Raw genomic sequence first — 22,129 nt, 5'->3', positions numbered from 1 at the left:
TGCTCCGCTGGGCACATCTTTATACGACCACAGAGGTCGAAACCCTGAACAGTTGGGGCAAGTATGGACACAACATTCAAGCTTGATATAGCTCTGAATTTGGATTGCGATCAAATTTTTGACATAATATATAGGTTTCTGACACAAAACAAATGTCAAGATCTAACAAATCTATTGCGCAATACTGTGTAATTAGAATGTATACACAATGCTTATTACCCCATAACTCAGATCAAGTACACATTTTGGTAGCGTCATGCACATTTACAGTTCTTGAGTTGTGACCCTTTATAACATTAATGCTAGCGGGGGCATCATTTGTGTCCCATGGACACGTTCCCTATTTTAGATAAAAGCCTTTAATATAAATTCACTTTCATTACATTTGTATTGATTTAAGTTACTGTAACTGTCTTATTTATAAAAATTGATGTGGTATTTTTTGCAAAGAATCAATGCTATCCAAAAGAGTTCAAAGGAGGAAAATGTATTAATAACTATAGGCCACCATATGCTCGTCAATAATGAGAAATATCTGTACCATATACATGCAGAAAGCTATAAAAGGCCCCGATAGGAAACATGTGGAGCAATTCAAACAAAAAAACTTACGTGTTAATTTACTAAAAACAAATATGAAGGATCTAAACCAATAGAAAAATACTAATTCACAGGCCCTTGATGTTGACATGGCATGGGTACTTAAAAAGAAATTATCAGAGCTTTCTGTATATTTCAATATTTTAGATCTACAGACTGATTTTCTGATTACGTTTTCTCCTTGTAGAAATTTGCGGATTGCAAACCATGTGGTATTAATCATGTCAAAGTGACAGCTTGGGGTATTCATATCCAAACATTTATCACCCAAAAGGCAATTAACACCTATTTAACCACTCTAAATTGCCTCTATTGTCTGACTTGAAGGGATTACAATTAAAAGTGATATATTTTTTTATGATCATAAGTGGTAATTAGATGAAAGTTCAAAATTAAGGAACGAGAAAAATAACATCCTGAAAATAATTATAGCGTCGCGGTAATTATTATAGCGTCACGGGAAGAAATATAGCGTCGCGGTACCGCGACGCTAAAACGGCCTGGGGAGAACACTGACAGTTTTAGGTTGCAATAGAAAATATCAAAACTTTTTATGACAAACATGAAAAAAGTGATTTTTGATAATTACTGACAAGACAATGGTTTAGTTTAAAACATCCAAGCTGTGATGAAATACATTTTTGAAATAATACACGTCTATAACCTTTTTGGAATAATACACAGCTTCAGTTGCAAACTTTCCAGAGGTGCTATCCAGCACTTTGATTTTATTACATGGCTGAAGTAGTAATGGACTAAAATGAACAAGGCCAAACCTACCTCGTGGCTGAAAAGTCTTGTTTCCATATCACACTACACAGGGTTTCTGACAGTACAGTTTATAGGGGCGACAAATATAAATCTTTGGTAGATGTTAGGATTTTTTATTTAATTAATGCTAAATTTTAAATGTCATATTTATTGTGTACACTATACATGCTATATATATATTCAGAAATTTTTGTTCTTGCTTTCTGATTCAGGTAGAAATATAGTCCAAATAACTATAACATCTTGAAAGGCTATTTTATTTTTTGAGCTTTGACGCCTTACTCCGATAGTAAGGCGTGAAAGCAAAAAAAGGAAAAAGCCTTTCAAGATGTCATAATAATTTGAATTATTAGTGAAATTTTGAATTGGGGTTCCTGTGGATAGTAAAAAAAGGCAATTTAATCAACTAGTAATGGATTATTTATACTTTTTATATGTCTATACAATTGTAAAAAATTGTAAATATGAAAAAAAATGTCTCTTTTTTTTTTAGCTCACCTGGCCCGAAGGGCCAAGTGAGCTTTTCCCATCACTTTGCGTCCGTCGTCGTCCGGCGTTAACTTTTACAAAAATCTTCTTCTCTGAAACTACTGGGCCAAATTAATCCAAACTTGGCCACAATCATCATTGGGGTATCTAGTTTAAAAAATGTGTCCGGTGACCTGGCCATCCAACCAAGATGGCCGCCATGGCTAAAAATAGAACATAGGGGTAAAATGCAGTTTTTGGCTTATAACTCAAAAACTGAAGCATTTAGAGCAAATCTAAAATTGTTTATCAGGTCAATTTCTATCTGCCCTGAAATTTTCAGATGAATGGGACAACCCGTTGTTGGGTTGCTGCCCCTAAATTGGTAATTTAAAGGAAATTTTACTGTTTTTGGTTATTATCTTGAATATTATTATAGATAGAGATATACTGTAAACAGCAATAATGTTCAGCAAAGTAAGATTTACAAATAAGTCAGCCCGACCGAAATGGTCAGTTGACCCCTTTAGGAGTTATTGCTCTTTATAGTCAATTTTTAACCATTTTTCGTAAATCTTAGTAATCTTTTACAAAAATCCTTTCCTCTGAAACTACTTGGCCAAATTAATCAAAACTTGGCCACAATCATCTTTGCGGTATCTAGTTTAAAAAATGTGTCCGGTGACCCGGCCATCCAACCAAGTTGGCCGCCATGGCTAAAAATAGAACATAGGGGTAAAATGCAGTTTTTGGTTTATAACTCAAAATCAAAGCATTAAGAGCAAATCTGACAGTGTAATATTGTTTATCAGGTCAAGATCTATCTGCCCTGAAATTTTCAGATGAATCGGACAACCCGTTGTTGGGTTGCTGCCCCTAAATTGGTAATTTTAAGGAAACTTTACTGTTTTGGGTTATAATCTTGAATATTATTATAGATAGAGATAAACTGTAAACAGCAATAATGTACAGCAAAGTAAGATTTACAAATAAGTCAACTTGACTGAAATGGTCAATTGACCCCCTAAGGAGTTATTGTCCTTTATAGTCAATTTTTAACAATTTTCATAAAATTTGTAAATTTTTACTAACATTTTCCACTGAAACTACTGGGCCAAGTTCATTAAAGATAGAGATAATTGTAAGCAGCAAGAATGTTCAGTAAAGTAAGATGTACACACACATCACCATCACCAAAACACAATTTTGTCATGAATCCATCTGCTTCCTTTGTTTAATTTTCACATAGACGAAGGTGAGCGACACAGGCTCTTTAGAGCCTCTAGTTTTTTTACAGTGGCCCGTGGTCCAAAAGGGGGGGTCCATGTCCCAAATACCTGTGGTCTCTGATCCATGCTTTACCATCCACCCCAGTATTAGGAAAATGTGCTATTTTGAAAATGAAGGTAAAGGTTTTGACAATGCAATTTTGCACAAATAAAGAGTCTAAGGCAGATGGAATCATTTTCATAACAGTGTAGGCAAGACAATGTCTTGGTGCTCAGGTTATTAAAAAATTGGATCAGATAAGGTGAACGTTCCTCTGTAACAATGAATTATCACATCTTACTTGTTAAAGACCTTTAAACTGTGGGGTCACCAAAGGATCTAAACGCATTAATCAAATAATAAGTCATAAGTATAACTAGCAGATGAAAAACCATGCATGTTAATTTTAATGTTAAAATTGAAAATGGAAATGAGGAATGTGTCAAAGAGACAACGATCTGACCATATAACAGACAGCAGCAGAAGGCCACCAATAGGTCTTCAATGCAGCCAGAAACTCCTGCACCCTGAGGCGTCCTTCAGCTGGCCTCTAAACAAATATATACTAGTGCAGTGATAATGGACGTCATACTAAACTCCGAATTATACATATACTTTGACCTTCTTTTTTTCTTCTTTTCATGTACTTGCATGAATTTTACTCTTTTATTCTATTTAAATCCCCACTTTAATGCCTCTGACAGACTGAGTGAGCGTAAAATCATTGTTATCGGTAGCCAATGACAAACAAATTAAAGGTAAATGATTCAGTATTATTACCAACATATTACATATATAAGTATTGCGGTTGTCTACACTGTTATGAAAATGATTCTATTAGTAAGTTGATGTTGCACACTTAGAATAATGCACTGTCAACTTTTGAACAGTTACTGTAACCCCAGAACATCGAATTTATATCAAAGTGTGACTTTTAAGTAAAAAATTGTTTTAATGTCAATATTTGATTAAGGATTACAATAATTGCCTTTTGTTAATTAGACTTAAGGGACTTAAATTTGGATAAGATATAAAATGTCTGGCTGGCTCAAATATTTTTTGGAAGTCCTAGACCATGAAATATTTATTTATTTATTACGCATTGATGTCATGTAAGATATTTTTATGCTCCATTTATGGGCATTATTTTTTTTCAGTCTGTGCATCTGTTTTTTCACTCATTCGTACGTTTGTTCATTTGTCTGTCCCACTTTAGGTAAAAGTTTTCAGGTTAAAGCTTTTGTTCAAAGCTTTTGATCAAGTAGTTTGAAACTTACTGGTAGTACACATGATCCTCATGATATGATCTTTCTAATTTTAATGCCAAGTTAAGAGGTTTGACCCCAATTTCACTGTCTACTGATCATGAATGTAGAAAATGATAGTGCGAGTGGGGCATTCATCTTCTATGGACACATTCTTGTTTTCTTTTTTTTATCGACTGATCATGATCGACCCAACTTTTTCACGTGAAAAATCCCTAAACTGTCAAATTAAAAAACTTTTGACTTAGATTCAGTTTTTATTTTGATGAACTTTTTATTCTATTGTACTTAGGTCTGTCAAATGGTCAACCAATTAAAAGATTACATTTTTATACGACCACAAACATTTTTTGGGGTTTTTATAATTTTTTTATCAACACAATGTACATGATTATATATATATATAAATGCTGTCCTACACAACATCTAGTGTTGTCTGTAATTGTGTGTTGAATGCCACATGGCTATACTGTCTGTCTGATTAGTCTGCATGATCATCTAAAAAAATGCATGAAAATAGACCATGTGTTGAATGAAATTCAATTCCTAATGTCAGATGTATTGCAAAGTTTACGCCATGTAGGAAAACTTTAGATTAGAATAAAATCTTATGTATATGTATTTTCATGTAAGATTTGTGTCAAACAAAATTTCATTTCTTTTTGCAGATTGGTTGTTATACCAATGGGTAGATATTTGGGAATTAAAGAACCAAAGAAATGCCAGCTCAAAGAAAATCCTGTACTTGAAACAGCCTTCAAAAAATATAAATCTAAAGTAGAAAATAATCTTACGGTAAATTTTTACACACTGAAATATATCTATGGATGTATTTACAAATGTATAATTTGATTGATGAACAAGGCATGCAGTACTTCTTCAGACAGACACAACAAGTTGATGAAAAGAAAAGAAATGCTCTGAGGGAGGAGTAAGATCAAACTGGTGAATTTTTGCTTTCTTACACCTCAATATGTTCATCAATTGTCACCTTACTTAGTTAGGGCCTGTTGAGCCATATATTAATAAGTCTGTCCTTGTCTGTGTGTCTGTCTTTGTATTTTTGTCTGTGTGTCTGTCTTTTGTCTATTTATCTGTGTGTCTGAATGCCTGTGTGTTCATCTGTTTGGATACCTATATTGTTTCATAAGTCAAAATCCCTCATGTACTTACCAATATATTTATGTACAGCATAACTATCTAGATAAAAGATGGGTGATTTTTTTTGTAAAATTTGCACACCACATGTACCACCACAATTATATAAATTATATAAATTCAACAATTTATTTTTACTTCACATTTATATAAATATAAAAACTAATTTTCTGTATCTTTTTATGATGTAGGAACTCTCAAAAAGGACAAGTATGTCAGAGAGACAGATCATGAGATGGATGAGAACAAGGGCTAAACTTGATGCACCCAGTGTTATGAAGAAATTTGAGGAGACATGGTAATACTGTTTATATAATCATGATAATTGATCTGTTAAATTGATGCACACACAAATTAAAAAAATGTGTGTAAATATTACTGATTTAGCTGTATGTTGTAATCCAACATGAATATATACATATAGATTCTGCCACTGCATGGAGTGTGATACAACATTTATCCACTCTCGACAGTTAAATTTTCAAATTTAAAATGCTAGGCTCGCAGAGCACAAGATGTGGTGGTGGAATCTGTTTCTCTATAGCTAATGATTTTAAAATCAATATGCAGCTAAGGTCTTTTTTTCAAATGATCTGCAAAAGATGTGTTCATTCTATGTTCTATGTTCATTCTATGTGACAATCGTCATTGTCACATCATCAGTCATGGTCATCTTTTGTCATGCCTTCACGATAGGAAATTTAGAGGAAAGCAAGAGAGATCAAACTAACCACACATTGATTAAATAAAAATAATCAACATGTCAGGGGAAAAAAAATCGTGTAAGAATTAGAGGAATTTGTATATCACCGTCTTGTCTGTAGCAATATATAGATTTCAACCAGATTAAACAAGTGTTGACACCTAAAAAATATAAGATCAGCCAATTAAGAAATGTGCAGAAAAGTTATAATTGATTTCTTTGTTGCCATTATCAGTTTGTATTTTTCTAAGTTTGTCTCTTATTGTAGGATACTGTAGAAACATTAATTTTTGTGGGGTTAAAATTTCATGGTTTTGTCTCTATATAAAATTTTTCATAGGTATTTAATTTGGTGGTTTTAATACAGATAATGGAAGTGATATATTATATGTAGGTTTAATTTTCGAGGTGGTTTTAATTTAATGGATATATTCTTTCCACGAAATAAATGAAATTAAATCCTCCACAAAAATTTCTGCTTTTACAGTATACATATATATATATATATAACAAAAATTACATACTTCTTTGTCCTATTCTTTTATCACAACTCCATGTTCTTCCTTCAGTTCAATGAGAAGAACAGAAAAAGAAGCGATTAGTGTAATAAATATACATGTTATTTTCAAATCTTTTGTTATGTATTAAAGAAACATAATCTGTATCATTTACCCTAATTACAGTTACATGTACTGTTCAAATCTTAAAGGTCTGTATTAATACTTTTATTTTAGACCCAAGACTATTTATGATGATCGTATGTGAAATCTTGCTATACATATATTGAGACTATGCTTAACTGAACTGCAATTTCTTTACAAAGATGTGTTAGCACATCATTTTAGACAAGTCCTCCAGTTTTTTGTCGAGCCTGCAACTTTTGTTGCAGAAAGCTCGACATAGGGATAGTGATCCGGCGGCGGCGGCGGCGGCGGCGGTGTTAGCTAACTTCTTAAAAGGTTTATATTTTAGAAGGTGGAAGACCTGGATGCTTCATACTTTGTATATAGATGCCTCATGTTACGAAGTTTCCGTCAGTCACATGTCCAATGTCCTTGACCTCATTTTCATGGTTCAGTGACCACTTGAAAAAAAAATTCAGATTTTTTGTAATGTTAAATTCTCTCTTATTATAAGTAATAGGATAACTATATTTGATATGTGCGTACCTTGAAAGGTCCTCATGTCTGTCAGACAGTTTTCACTTGACCTCGACCTCATTTCATGGATCAGTGAACAAGGTTAAGTTTTGGTGGTCAAGTCCATATCTCAGATACTACAAGCAATAGGGCTAGTATATTCAGTGTATGGAAGGACTGTAAGGTGTACATGTCCAACTGGCAGGTGTCATCTGACCTTGACCTCATTTTCATGGTTCAGTGGTTATAGTTAAATTTTTGTGTTTGGTCTGTTTTTCTCATACTATATGCAATAGGTCTACTATATTTGTTGTATGGAATGATTGTAAGGTGTACCTATCTAGCGGGCAGATGTCATGTGACCTTGACCTCATTTTCATGGTTCAGTGGTCAAAGTTAAGTTTTTGAGTTTTGGTCTTTTTATCTAATACTATATGCCATAGGCCATCTATATTTGGTGTATGGAAATATTTTATGATCTTTATGTCAGTCGCGCAGGTTTTATTTGACCGTGACCTCATTTTCACGGTTCATTGCAGTGTTAAGTTTTTGTGTTTTAGTCTATTTTTCTTAAACTATAAGTAATAGGTCAACTATATATGTTGTATAGAAGCATTTTTAGCTGTACATGTCTGCCTGGCATGGTTCATCTGACCTTGACCTCATTTTCAAGGTTCATTGGTCTTTGTTTAGTTATCTTGGTTAATGTTAAGTTTATGTGACAGTTGTATTAAAGCTTAGCTTTATACTTAGGACTATCAACATAATATCAATGATTAGTATAGAAGGCGAGACATTTCAGCGTGTGCACTCTTGTGATAATACCTAGAATGTTTTTAACTTTCCTTAAAATTTTGAATCTAATTTTTATCAGTAACATGTCATATTTTCTGGATTTAAGTGTTTTAAGTGTTTCCCATGTAGACATTAATATAGCTGTTTGTTCAGACATAAAAAAAGACTTCTGTATTTGATCCAGGGCATTTTAGATGGAAATTTGGAACATTTCTGTCTGACAGAGAGTGAAAACAAAGTGGCTATTTTATAGTGAGACATTTCTGTTTGTCAAATTGGAGCATGTAGGTTCCTGTTCCACAATCCTAGCTTTAACCTTTTTAGATTGTGCCTTATTTTTGCAGTCCTTATTACAAACTAAGATACTTTCACCAATCTCTTAGTTAAGACTCTTTACAGAGAAATTTAAAAGGAGTTGTTTACATTTTGTCATTAATTAGATGAGTTGTCTTGAAAAATCAAAATTTTACTGTTAATTGAAAATTTCCAAATCAATTTTGTCTGAAGATTTTCTTGCAAATTGTGAATTTGATGTAGTTTTTTTTTTATGTCCTTATAATACTATAATGCCTATATGAAAAAGCTGCTGTTGCAATTAAAATTTACATTTATTTGAAATTGAATGATAATCTTATTTTAAATTTTCACATCTGATTTAAATGTACAAAAAACGAGAATTATCTCGTTCTGACGGTAAAATTCCAAGAAGTATAAATAAATATCAGTTTAAGTGGTTCTTTGATGAAAAAATGTCTCATTTCTGTTTTTTTTTTTAATTTTGAGCGATCAAGCTTTGGGTAATAAAGGAGGCAATGCTAAATATGCGAGGATTCATTTATTTTTGTGGGTACGACTTTTTCTAGATTTTTAAGAAAAATTGTTATATTTGATATTTTAATTTGTAGTTTAGCTAAAGTCTACAAATAAGCCCCATACATAAAATTTATCCTTCCTTGAACATTTAAAGTACAACAACCCATACTCATGCAATTAATGAAAGTTGGTATCCCAGTTGAAATAACGAATTTACATGTACAGTATATCTCATGAAGTTTTTGTGTCATTTATATGTCATATATTCTTAGCAAGTTTATGCATCAATACTAGATTTATTTTGCATTCCTATGCCTTCTTGCCAATTTCTATCTTTTATTTATCATGATGTTTGTGTAATATACATATTTTTCCTTTTTCTGCTCTTATTTAAGTCCTATGAATTTTTTTTTTTTGAATTTGAGATGACAATAATTCAATAGTAATATTGGACTTCACTTGAACTGAATTTTAATGTGAGTATTGTTATGCATTTACTTTTTCTACATTGGCTAGAGGTATAGGGGGAGGGTTGAGATCTCATAAACATGTTTAACCCCGCCACAATTTTGCGCCTGTCCCAAGTCAGGAGCCTCTGGCCTTTGTTAGTCTTGTATTAATTTTAATTTTAGTTTCTTGTGTATAATTCGGAGTTTAGTATGACGTCCATTATCACTGTACTACAGTAGTATACATATTTTTTAGGGGCCAGCTGAAGGACACCTATGGGTATGGGAATTCTCGCTACATTGAAGACCCATTGGTGGCCTTCGGCTGTTGTCTGCTCTATGGTCGGGTTGTTGTCACTTTGACACATTCCCCATTTCCTATCTCAATTTTATATGAAATTTTGATAGATATATAAAGTATTATCTTTTACAAGAAAGTCATGTACACTAGTTTTGTAGTAACTTAGCCATTCAAGTATATAGAAAACAACATATTTAACTTCTTTTTTTTTTAATTTGAAGAATCATATGACTTTTAAACTGAATAAACTGCTTACCCAGGAAAGGAAATTTCTTTTGTATTGATCTATTAAACATATCTTTCTGCTGCTTGAGAAGGGTCTTCTGTTTGAGTGTATGTAGGGTGGGGGATTTTTATTCCTAACATATTTATCAATTTATCAAATGGACTTCAATGTTCTGTATGTGTAGTGTACTTTACATTGTAATTTGCAAGTTTTTGATATTGCCCAGTGATATATATCTATGAATAGAAACTTAGCGTCTGCATACTTAAAAAATAGAAACAAGGTCGTAGATGCATGGAATACCCTTTGAATCCGGTTATCATAACAAACAATGAAAAAAGAAGAATGCTTTATCATATGTAATATTTAAAGTTATGATTTTGGTATTGCCATTTGATTTCTTTCTTTTCTTATGAATAAACCAATAGAACATGGAGTATGGTTACCTCCTACAGTCCTATTGTAGTCCATGCTACTTACAAATACACTTGTATACCAGACAATGTCTTGTTTAATGAAGGTGAAAAAAAATGCAAGTTAAGAGGGTTGGGATACAGAGATCAGTTTCATAAAAAAAGTTGATCATAAGTTAATTGAATTGTTCATGACTTAAACTTACAATCAACTTCAGTTGTAAGTTTTTTGTGTGAAACTGATCACTGAATTTTGATGCCCCAAAAATAGACTAAGCAGTGTTAAGCTTACATTATATTTACATTGTACATGTAATAAAATGTAGAGAGTCTTATAACAACAACACTTTAGGGACTGCTGCAGAAAATTTATTGATCGACATGTTTCGGTGCCTAGGGCACCGTCATCAGGATAAAATCAATACATAAAATCATGTTGAAGTAAAAAATCGGGTTGTTAAAATTTAAACGTCACAATGTTACAATGGTAAGTAACGTTATTAATAGCAACGTACTGAAAGTGAAAGTGAAAGTTCATTGGAAGTATGTAAATAAACTATAAAAAGAAATTAAAAAATAAAATGTTTTTGTTGTGAAAATGTTTGTTAAAATTATTCTGCCAACATGTGTTTGTCCTCTTGCATCGTGGAAAGAATAATACAATAAGTTGTCAGGCTGTGTATATATTGTATAGGTTGTGTGGTCTGAATGTTCTGTTAACTTTCTTCCCCAAAATAGACGACATTTTATCAGCAATTCCGTACCATTTCGACTGGCTTCCCTTGGCCAGAGGTACTGCTTCCAATCGCGTCAGGAATGCTGTAAAATGTTTTGGTCGCCGAAAGTAAAGGACAAAGTATAAATATCACTAGTCTATGTTGAATTTTAACTATGTGTTCGTTCATCAAACTATCGGGTATGGCCAGTAATCTGTAAAAGTTGTTGTATCTCGAGGGTTGTATGTTTGATTAACATATTTTCGGGAGCATCAGATTGAATTTGAAGAATACGAAATCGGGTGCATTTAATTTCAAATGAATTCTGTTAGAGAGAAATAATTTCCTATCACTGTTCTTTTCCTCCTTAAGGCTCGTTTTGGGTTAAGATGGTCCGTAATTATCGATTTCTTTTCTTGTGGTTGATGGCAGCATTCTCCGAAGGTTCCTGTGGGTGCCTCAATAAAATATAACTTTGTTAACTATGTTAATCAAACATACAACCCTCGAGATACAACAACTTTTACAGATTACTGGCCATACCCGATAGTTTGATGAACGAACACATAGTTAAAATTCAACATAGACTAGTGATATTTATACTTTGTCCTTTACTTTCGGCGACCAAAACATTTTACAGCATTCCTGACGCGATTGGAAGCAGTACCTCTGGCCAAGGGAAGCCAGTCGAAATGGTACGGAATTGCTGATAAAATGTCGTCTATTTTGGGGAAGAAAGTTAACAGAACATTCAGACCACACAACCTATACAGTATATACACAGCCTGACAACTTATTGTATTATTCTTTCCACGATGCAAGAGGACAAACACATGTTGGCAGAATAATTTTAACAAACATTTTCACAACAAAAACATTTTATTTTTTAATTTCTTTTTATAGTTTATTTACATACTTCCAATGAACTTTCACTTTCACTTTCAGTACGTTGCTATTAATAACGTTACTTACCATTGTAACATTGTGACGTTTAAATTTTAACAACCCGATTTTTTACTTCAACATGATTTTATGTATTGATTTTATCCTGATGACGGTGCCCTAGGCACCGAAACATGTCGATCAATAAATTTTCTGCAGCAGTCCCTAAAGTGTTGTTGTTATAAGACTCTCTACATTTTATGTTTTTATCATAACGACCCTGCATACCCTCGGGTATCCACTTTATGGACTCTACCGTACTACAGACTCACCAGGCGTTGGTTCACTTTCGTTTGTAATTGATGTAATAAAATGGTTCACCATAATTTCATTAACTTACCTAAAATATAATTTTATTTATTATTTCAATATTAAAGGTTAATGACATGTTTGTTCTTCTGTTATAGCTGGCACTTTCTGTTTTACATAGTTCTGTTTTGGTATGGACTGTTTACCCTTTGGGATGTAAGTATTCACCAATTAGAAAAAAAACATGTCACTAGTTTTGAAATACATAAAAGAAAAAAAAACGTTATTTAATTTTCAGAAAATATTTCTATTGGAGATGAGAAATATGAATAATATTAATCATTTAAATGCAAGAATACTGTTATACTGATTTTAAAGATGGTGAAACGATTGTGAGCTGTTCAAGATACACAGGGGAGTGTCAATCATGTGACTTTGCTACTACATGTATTCATTCTCTAGATCTTGGCCAATTGAAAATTGTAACAAAAGTTGGTCACAACTTATGTTTCGAGTTATGAGTTAAATAATATTGAGGAAAATAATAGATTTCAGATTTGTAGAACTTTGATTGTTAACTTTAAAGGGTATTTCTTTTTGCCTTGATTTTCCATAAAAAAAGATAATAATTTTGAGCTCTATTGGCCCAATGGGCAAAGTGAACTTTTCTTATCACTTGGGGTCCTTCTCCATCCTCTGTCACAGTTGTCCATTAAATTTTACAAAAGTTTTCTCCTCTGAAATTACAGAGCCATTTTAACCAAGTCTACAATGTTGAAGAATATACACATAGACCAAGGTGAGCGACACAGGCTCACATACAATCATATTTGATCAATATGATTGTATTCAGTGAAAAAAACAACACTTATACATCATCTGTCAATGAAGGATGAACTAGAGTGATAGAAATTTTGATATGCTCATCATTGCTCATATATAGCATAACGATGTAAAAAGTAAAGACTGAAGGGAAAAATTTGTTGGATAAAATTTTGATTATTGTTTTTGTCCAGTTGAAGATATATTGTAATGGTCTCTTTCCATCCTTTTGTCTGTGTGACTGTCCGTCATAACTCATCAATACTCACACTGTTTGACAGCAAGCTTTCATACTTGGTAGGAATATTTGTCATCGTGTGTAGTTGTCCATATTATAAATATTTGACTATCTTATTTTACCACAATGACACATTAAAACACACAATGATTCATGAATCTAATTCCTTATTTATGTATGGGCAGGGTGATTGTGCTATGGTCTAGCAATCTTATTCCATTTAATATGTATCATTTCACAGAAAATGTTTCTATTTTAGTACTTACTGATTTTTTTAAAAGATTTTAGATGCAAAACTCTTTGAAACTTATAGTTTAAAGCAGGACTTCATTTGCAGTCATTAGAAAAAAAATTAAAAGTAGACAAGACAAAGCAACCTAATTTTATTGTTTTTAACCACTGTATATAACTGGTATAAACAATAAAGGTATAAAACATAGTATACATTATAAATTGTGCAAATGATAGGATAAGAATTGTATAAACATGTATGTTCATGATCATTATAGAAAAACAGATAACAGAAAGACATAGTAGTTCATTTATATACTGCTTTTGTGAGTAGTGTAGAGATCTTTAACTCAAAAGAAATTAGATTTGTCATCTTATTCTAGACATTGACCTGAAATACTCTATCTTCTTTGTCTATCTAAACCTACCATCTATCAGCTTCAATTGGTATTTTCTATGATTATCTAAATCTACAAAATTTAATCCTATCTTTATCCGCTTATATATCTTAGTATTTAAAATTACTAACCTCTGTGTGTTATAATCTGAGTGCCAGTTTTATTAACATTGATGAGTTCTAACTTTTTGGATCAGTTGACACCTACACCCGCTGAATCCTTGAATTTTTCAATATAGTGGATAAACTTTTCTCTAATTTTTGTGCTATTTTCACATTTCCTGACCGGTGTGAAAAAAATATTTCTCCTCACTAGTGAAAAATCTGTTCTCTGCAAAGGATTGGTTGAAATTTAATGGTGAAGTTAAATTTTCTTGTTTTCTTCTGAATTTTCTTAATGTGACGTCATGAAAAAAGGCGACCATGCCTGATGATGTCACATCAAAAGTACACAACTTTCCTTAAATCTTTGAAAAGGAAGGATAAAAATCATTAGAGAAACAGATTCCACCACTGTAACTTGTGTATTACGATATTTCTCCACTCTCAACAGTTACATTTTAATTATTTAAAAAGCTTGGCAAGCCTCGCACTTTAAATATTAGATTTTAACTGTCTCGAATGGAGAAATATCGTAATACACTTGTTGCTGTTGTGGAATCTATATATAATTTTCCAAACACATTTCACTAATACTACTGAACAGAATGACTTTATATTTGATAAGGAAGTTGCAACAAAACTTTCTAAATTATTTCTAAAGTCTCAATAAATATTTTTGTTTTTATAATGAGAGACAAGTCTTAAATGTTAATTTTTGTCCCCCATGCAACCTGTTGCAGTGAACAAAGAAACACTGGGCGTCCATCTGTCTGTCCATCAAGTGTACAATTCTTGCCAGATTAGAATATTTATATCATAGATTTTATTAGCAATGACTTGGACAAGTTCGAAAATTAGTGTTGATAATTTATTTTTAAAAGAGTTATGCTCCAGGGAAATTATAATGCCCTATATCTTCAGTCAAGGTTCATTGAATATGAATGTTTTGCATAATTTTCATGTTCAAGTGATGCTATTTTAATTTCAACATTTGCATTTTTTTATTTTACAAAACTACAAGTAGACCTAACATATCTCTGTGTCAAATATGGCATAAAAAGACAATTACTAATAGTAAATTACTATTGAATTTTCACCATCACACATATGTACAAAGAAAATATTTGACAAATTGTTTCAATGTAAAAATCATGAAAAGAACCATTTTCCGTAGGAAACTGAAAATTATGTCTAAGAGAAGATTTTTCTAATGTGTCACAAGCAAGGACTGAGTATTGTTTATCTTTTACAGAAATCCTGGTTTATCAAAACTGAAAATTGCTGGGTAGGATGGCCAAAACAGGTATGGTTTATTTTCATTCAGTGGAATTTGTAATCATATATCAAGTACAGACAAATTACATAAAATGATATCAAACATTTTTACCATTTGGTATTTGGTTATTATGAATAGAACATATATGTAAAGATGGTCAATAGCAGATACACTTTTAGCTCACATGATTCGAAGGCTCAAGTGAGCTTTTTGTATCACTTGACATGGATTGTTCATCATGGTCATTATATTTTACAAAAATCTCCATCTCTTAGAGTAATGGGCCAAATTTTAACAAACTTGAACAGATTCATCATGGGGGGTACCTAGTTTTAAAAATGTGTTCAATGACTCCACCCGCCAAACACCATGGTTAGGCCTACATGTCTAATTAGTTGTAAAATGCAATAATTAAAGTTTGTGTTAACGTCAGTTTATAGGGAGACACTTTTGAGAAGTCAAAAGATATTTGATAAGCAGTTGTATAAGCAGATTAGCATTGGGATTTCTAATATCCATATACCCAATGGGTCAATTGACAATGCACCATTAGCAATGATCCAATGACTTTGAATGCTTTACATAGTTAAAATGTTAAAGTTAGCCATTTTAAATTCAACATTTGCATGCTACTATCAAAATAACTTATCTTTATTTTTAATTATGAGGTTATTGTTTAGAATTTCTTGATTTATTACAGCATGTTACAAATGATGTGTACTGGTACTATGCAATAGAACTGGGATTTTACTGGAGTTTATTGTTTACATTATCTACAGACCATAAGAGAAAGGTAAAGTAATACCTATAAGGAGAAAGAAGACATAGAGATTATCATCCATATCATGGTTACAAAGTTTTATATAAAAGTAAGGAGATGTGGTATGATTTTCAATGAAACAACTACCGGGTATCCACCAAAGTTTAAGTGACAAAGATAAACCCCTCTTGTTGGTTATTAAAGGCCAAGACATACAAAAAGTAAAACAATTCAAACCATAAAATTGATATGACAGACATACCTGTATTTTGGCAATGCACTAAGTCATGTTTTTACTTTACACTAAATCCATTGGATGTGGATATGAAGTTTATGTTCTGATTGATACTTTAGAATTAGATACATAATTTATATGTTTTCTTAGTTGTTATTGGCTTTTAACTGTGTCAATAACTGCAAGTACTCTTAATTTTGTCCTTTATGTCTTTTTTGTTGTAGGGATGTATAATACCCTGCCATGTCCTGTAATTGAACACACTATTAATATTGACGTAGAATACAAGGAAAACTGATTAACTAAGATTTTGACCTGCAGATGAATATTACTTTGCAAAAAGTATACCAAAAATTGAGTTGTTTAACACTTTTACATGTATAATCTCATAAATTTCATTTGCTTACAGAAGATGATAGTAGTTATTCAAACAACATTCAATAAGAAATTGAAAAGTAATTGTATTTTGTCTAATTTACTCAAACTTTTAAGATAAAGTTTACTTACAATCTGCTTTCTCTTACAGGATTTCACAGAAATGGTCACTCACCATGTAGTTACTATATTCCTTATCTTTTTCTCCTGGGTAACTAATTTTGTTAGGATTGGGACTCTAGTACTGTGTGTACATGACGCTGTAGATTATTTCTTAGCAGTAAGTATAAACTACAAGTCACAATTTTATAATCAGTTTTCTCATTTAATCATATTTGCAATAAGGGTACAATTTGAATGTGGATAATTTTTGGCATTTAAAGGCAAATTTTTAGCATGGCTGTTTGGTTTCCTTTTGATTGTTAAGGTGGTACATAACATTACAGGGAGGTAGCTTTGTAAAAATCAGCTGAACGTTTGAATTACATTTTGTTGTTCAGGAAATATCAAGCTTCTCAATGTTCAAAATTGGTGTTAGTCAAACTACTATTTGTCCAACAAAAATTTTCCGATAAAGTGTGTGGTTCAATTGTTCTGAAATTTTTATATTTCTGTCAAATGGTTAAAGTAAACATTTTGTCAAATTTTATGAAAATTAGATTAATTTTAGTGAAGGTGTTTGGTACCACCTTAAAGTAGTTATGTTGAAACAGACTTTATGTTTCATCCTGGCTCATATGGGAAAGTTATTTCAAAATTAACATATAGTTATTTTTCTTGATTTTCTTTATATGTCATTTCACTTTGTAGATACAGCTGTTTCACAAACCACTCCTCATTTGGGAAGATATATGATATTCATAGATATTTTGTTTTGTTTATGTACTGGTTCCCAGATATGATCTCTTTGTTTCATCTCAGAGGCATAATTTGAGAATGTTACCAGTATAAAAACAAATGTCAACTGGGATAATTGAATTTTGAGGAAGACCCAAAGTGAAGGGATGGGTAGTACAGAATTTTAGTATCAGTTTAAAACACTAAGAAGTTTGGGGCATAAAAATGTTGAAAATATGACGCACAGCCCTACGTTTTGACCTTTGTATAAAATATTAGTGCATTTCGACTTTCCATTCTAGGATATAATTTTTTACAAAACTTCATAGTAAAAGTGGCACTGTTTTAGCTGTAAAGGAAATTCCTATGGGAAATTGCATTGTTTATATTAACAGAAGTGCGACCTTTAGTGTAAATTAATAAGTTATTGCATGCATTTATAATTGTCATTGTTGGACAACTGTCACAAATGAGAGATGGTTATTTGATTTCAGGAAATGCTTTAAAAATTGAAAATGTAAGTTTTGAAGGAGAAGGTTTGGTGTTTAATATTTTTGAGTGTTTACCTTACTGAATTCACTTATAAATCACCTTTAATTGGTACATACAAGCTGCTGCACAACCCTAACACTGAACCACAATAAAGGATATCAATGATAAGACTGAAGTAATACTTTTAGGATGGTGGATGTATAACTACACTTAAGATGCACACATACATGTGGGATAGTAAACAAGCACAAGATTAACATAATGTCAAAGCCTTTAAATAAGAAATATTTTTTCCCCAATATTAGCAGATACTATATTAAATTTTGATTTACCAAACTGAAAATGTCTGTAAAATTTCATTTTGGAGAAGGATGTTGCTCATATCTATTTTCATATTCATAGTATGTTAATTTCAACATAATTATGACGCCATGGTAACATCAAAACCAAGGTTTTTGCACTTAAGTATATATTCTCTGTTCATTTATCAATTTGAATTAACATAATTTTGGAAGTCTGGCATTAATGTACTAAATTTGCAATTTTAGGGACCAACAGACAGCTGTTATCATACCGTCTTTTTAATAGAATACAATTGAGTCACCTTGTGTATTGTATAAGAGCACTGAACAAAAACCTGCACATATGCATCACTTTTTGAGCTTTATATAATCATTATTAACATGTTTTTTAAAGTTTTAATGCTAAACTGCACATGTCTTGTATAAATGTTTTGTTACTTAACATATGTATGTCTAGTTACTGTCTCTAGTATACATGTTTGTTGCCAACCTATATTATATTGATATAAGAGTATGTGGTATAAGTACCAATGAGACAACTCTCCATCCAATTCACAATTTGTAAAAGAAAAAAACATTATAGATCAAGGTAAGGCCTTTCACATTGAGCCCTGGCTCACACTGAACAGCAAGCTATAAAGGGCCATATATATATGTCTAGTATATGAGTGACTAATACTGGGTCAGTTGAGACACCTTACTTTAAACATTTGTTCACTGAAATTATTGAAATCCAAACTTCCTGAATGCCTGTTAAAGTGTTTGACAGGCTCCTTGTTTTATATTAATAAAATTACCCAAGATTTTTGTATGTTAAAGGGAATCAATCTTCCTGTACATTAGCAAAAATAATTAAACTTTTTTACTTTCATCAATTTCTTTTAATAAATAAACTTTAAGAAAGATTTATCCATTTTCAGGCATTATGTGACTCTAACCATTTGTTGGGGGTATTGTGACAATTACACCTTGGAATCACAACTCCTCTGAGACGATTTGAAAGAATGCATCCATATTTGGTTCTATAGTTTCCCTTCATATGCAGCATATAATACAAGCATTTTGAAGGCAGTTGTGTTGACTTGGATTTTTGTTTCAAGTATTGTTAGAATATCACTTTGTGAATACTTCTACTCTGATACTGTTAGACAGAAAGCCAATTAGCAATATACTATGGGTAATATTTTTTTGCCATCATGTTGAGTTGACCATAGTGTACCATCATGTTAATGTGACCCTTTTTATATGACTGCAAACAAATTTTTGGGATCGTATAATGGTATCATGTCATAATCATCGTTTCCTAAGACACATTGGTTTTTGGACAATAACTATAGTTTAAGTGAATGGATTTCTATGAAACTTTTAAAGAAGGTTCAATGCCTCAAAAGGAAACTTGGGATTGATTTTGGGGATGATATGATGGTCCCAACCGTTTAGGAATTAGGGGCCCAAAACCAGCATTTTTCTAGTTTCAGGATATTAACTTATGTATAATTATTTGGATTGCTCTGAAATTGTACCTCAATGTTGAATGTTTGATACCACAAGTAGAAGATTGGGATTTATTTTAGGGGTTATGGGGCCAACAGTAAGAATTAAGGGTAAAAAAAAGGGCCAAAAAAGGAACATTTTTCTAGTTTCCACACAATAACTTGTGTGTAATTGTATGGATCTCTCTGACATTGTACCACAATGTTCTATATAACAAAAGGGAAGGTTGGGACTGAGTTTGCGGTTAATTGCCTCTAACATGTAGGAATATAGGGACAAAAAAGGGCCAAAAACCAGCATTTTTCTAGTTTCCAGACAATAACTTGTATTTAAGTGTATGGATCTCACTGAAATTGTACTACAAGGTTCCATATTACAATGGAAAAGCTTGGATTGAGTTTGGAGTTATTGCTCCAAGGGGGTGTGCAGTGTGGTAGGGGGATTTTTTTCACAATTGATATTTTCAAGATGAAATCTTCAATTGCACAGTATTGCGCAATTGGTTTGAAAGATCTTTGACCACATTTATTTTGTGTCAGAAACCTTATTATGTAAAAAAATTGATCACAATCCAAATTCAGACAGTATCAAGCTTGAATATTGTGTCCAAATTTGCCTGAACTGTTCAGGGTTTGACCTCTGCGGTCATATTAGGCTGCGCTCAGGGAAGCATTTTATTACTGGAGTTATGGTACATGGTACTTTTTTAGTGTCCTAGTATTCTTTGCCATCATGTGGTGTTGACTATATTATACCTTCTTTTGATCTGACCACTTAATCAATCCCAACCTTCCTTTTACTGTATGGAACCTTGTCATACAATTTCATAGTGACCCATAGACTTAGCTTGTACTCAAGTTATTGTTTGGAAACATGATGATCCTAGTTTGTTTGCCCCTTATTCCTAAACAGTTTGGACCATAACTCCCAACTTCAATCCCATCCTCCTTTACAAGGTATGGAACCTCTATGAAATTGTACCACAAGGTTCCATACCTTGTAACCGGCGTTCAGTAACTGTCAGCTGCAAAAAAAATGTCAAAATTTTGTCCGACTTATACGAGGGTCAAGACTAAATCCTCAGAATTTGGAGCTGAAAAGGGCATCCGACTTATAGTCGGATCGACTTTTAGGCGAGTATACAAAAGTTGCTGTCCTGAAAGAAGAAAAATAATTGTTTTTTGTCTCTTTTTGGTCCCTAGTTCATAATAAGTTAGGGCAATAACTCCAAAAATCTATCCCAACCTTCTTATTGTGGTATGTAACCTTGTGGAAGAATTTGATAGAGATCCATACACTTGACTTCATTTTTATGGTTAATTATAAGTTTTTGTGTTTGGTCTGGTTTTCAAGTACAGTAAGCAATAGGTCAAAAGTATAAAGTGTATAGAATGATTGTAAGGTTTCAATGTCTGGTTACATCTGACCTTATCTTCATTTTCTTGGTTCATTGGTCAATGTCAAGTTTTTTGTGTTTTGGTCTGTTTTTCAAATACTATAAGCAGTAGGATTTTTCTGTTTTATGGAGGCAAAATGACACAAATACCAAGTATATGCATTAAAAGAGTGATACAGGCCTAACTCAGCCTCTTGTTTATTTGACAAATTGAAATTGTTAACATGTATTCATTTTTTCATTTCACTGATAAAGCTTCCTTTCTTTTTCTTCAGGGAGGTAAAATAGGAACGTATATGAAAAGAGACACAATAGCTACAATTCTGTTTGTAATGTTTTTGCTGGTGTGGATTGCTTCAAGACTCATCATCTTTCCTTTCTTGTAAGTAAAAGTTAGGCAATAGATACTGTACCTCATGAATGACAGTATTATTATCTAGATCTGTGTTACTTCAGGTTACAGAGAGTTAACTATGAATATTTTGCTAGAGTTTGCAAGGCATACTTAACCCTTTTCTTCATAATGGTGCCTTTTGACGCCACCCCCTTTACTCCATAATGACGCCTTTTTAAGCCACCCCCTGTACTCCATAATGATGATTTTTTATGCCACCCCTTTACTCCATAATGCTGCTCTTGACCCCTGTGTAGTACATCAGTTAAAACGCTTTGACTAGGAAATGTCTGCATCAGACTTCATAAAATTTGTATCCAATTTGAAAAGGATATTCATTAGAATATCTGACTTAAATCTGATAAAATAATTGTTTTTCACAGTGCATTAATTATAATACTTTACAGCATAATTTCAGCATTTTATTGAAAAATCCTATGCAAGTGTGCAAAAAAATAAATTTCCAACTTTTGCGGTATGCATGGTACATGTATGAGTGCC

The 22,129-nt window shown here is 32.3% G+C and overlaps 1 protein-coding gene across 2 annotated transcripts in view; it reads left to right on the top strand.

The window, feature by feature from the left end:
* Window positions 1-22,129, top strand: part of LOC139510318 (ceramide synthase 2-like) — a 31,782-nt gene that overhangs the window by 4,975 nt on the left and 4,678 nt on the right. For both annotated transcript variants that reach the window (XM_071296831.1, XM_071296832.1), the window contains exons 2-8: window positions 5,042-5,168; window positions 5,723-5,829; window positions 12,436-12,493; window positions 15,320-15,370; window positions 16,044-16,136; window positions 16,865-16,993; window positions 21,510-21,616. In XM_071296831.1, coding sequence (XP_071152932.1) covers window positions 5,042-5,168; window positions 5,723-5,829; window positions 12,436-12,493; window positions 15,320-15,370; window positions 16,044-16,136; window positions 16,865-16,993; window positions 21,510-21,616 — 672 coding nt within the window. The remainder of the gene's footprint in view (window positions 1-5,041; window positions 5,169-5,722; window positions 5,830-12,435; window positions 12,494-15,319; window positions 15,371-16,043; window positions 16,137-16,864; window positions 16,994-21,509; window positions 21,617-22,129) is intronic.

Source organism: Mytilus edulis, chromosome 2 (assembly GCF_963676685.1).
Source record: "Mytilus edulis chromosome 2, xbMytEdul2.2, whole genome shotgun sequence".
Lineage (NCBI taxonomy): Eukaryota > Metazoa > Mollusca > Bivalvia > Mytilida > Mytilidae > Mytilus > Mytilus edulis.
Note: the sequence above shows the minus strand (reverse complement) of the source record. Positions and strands in the feature narration are given on the sequence as shown.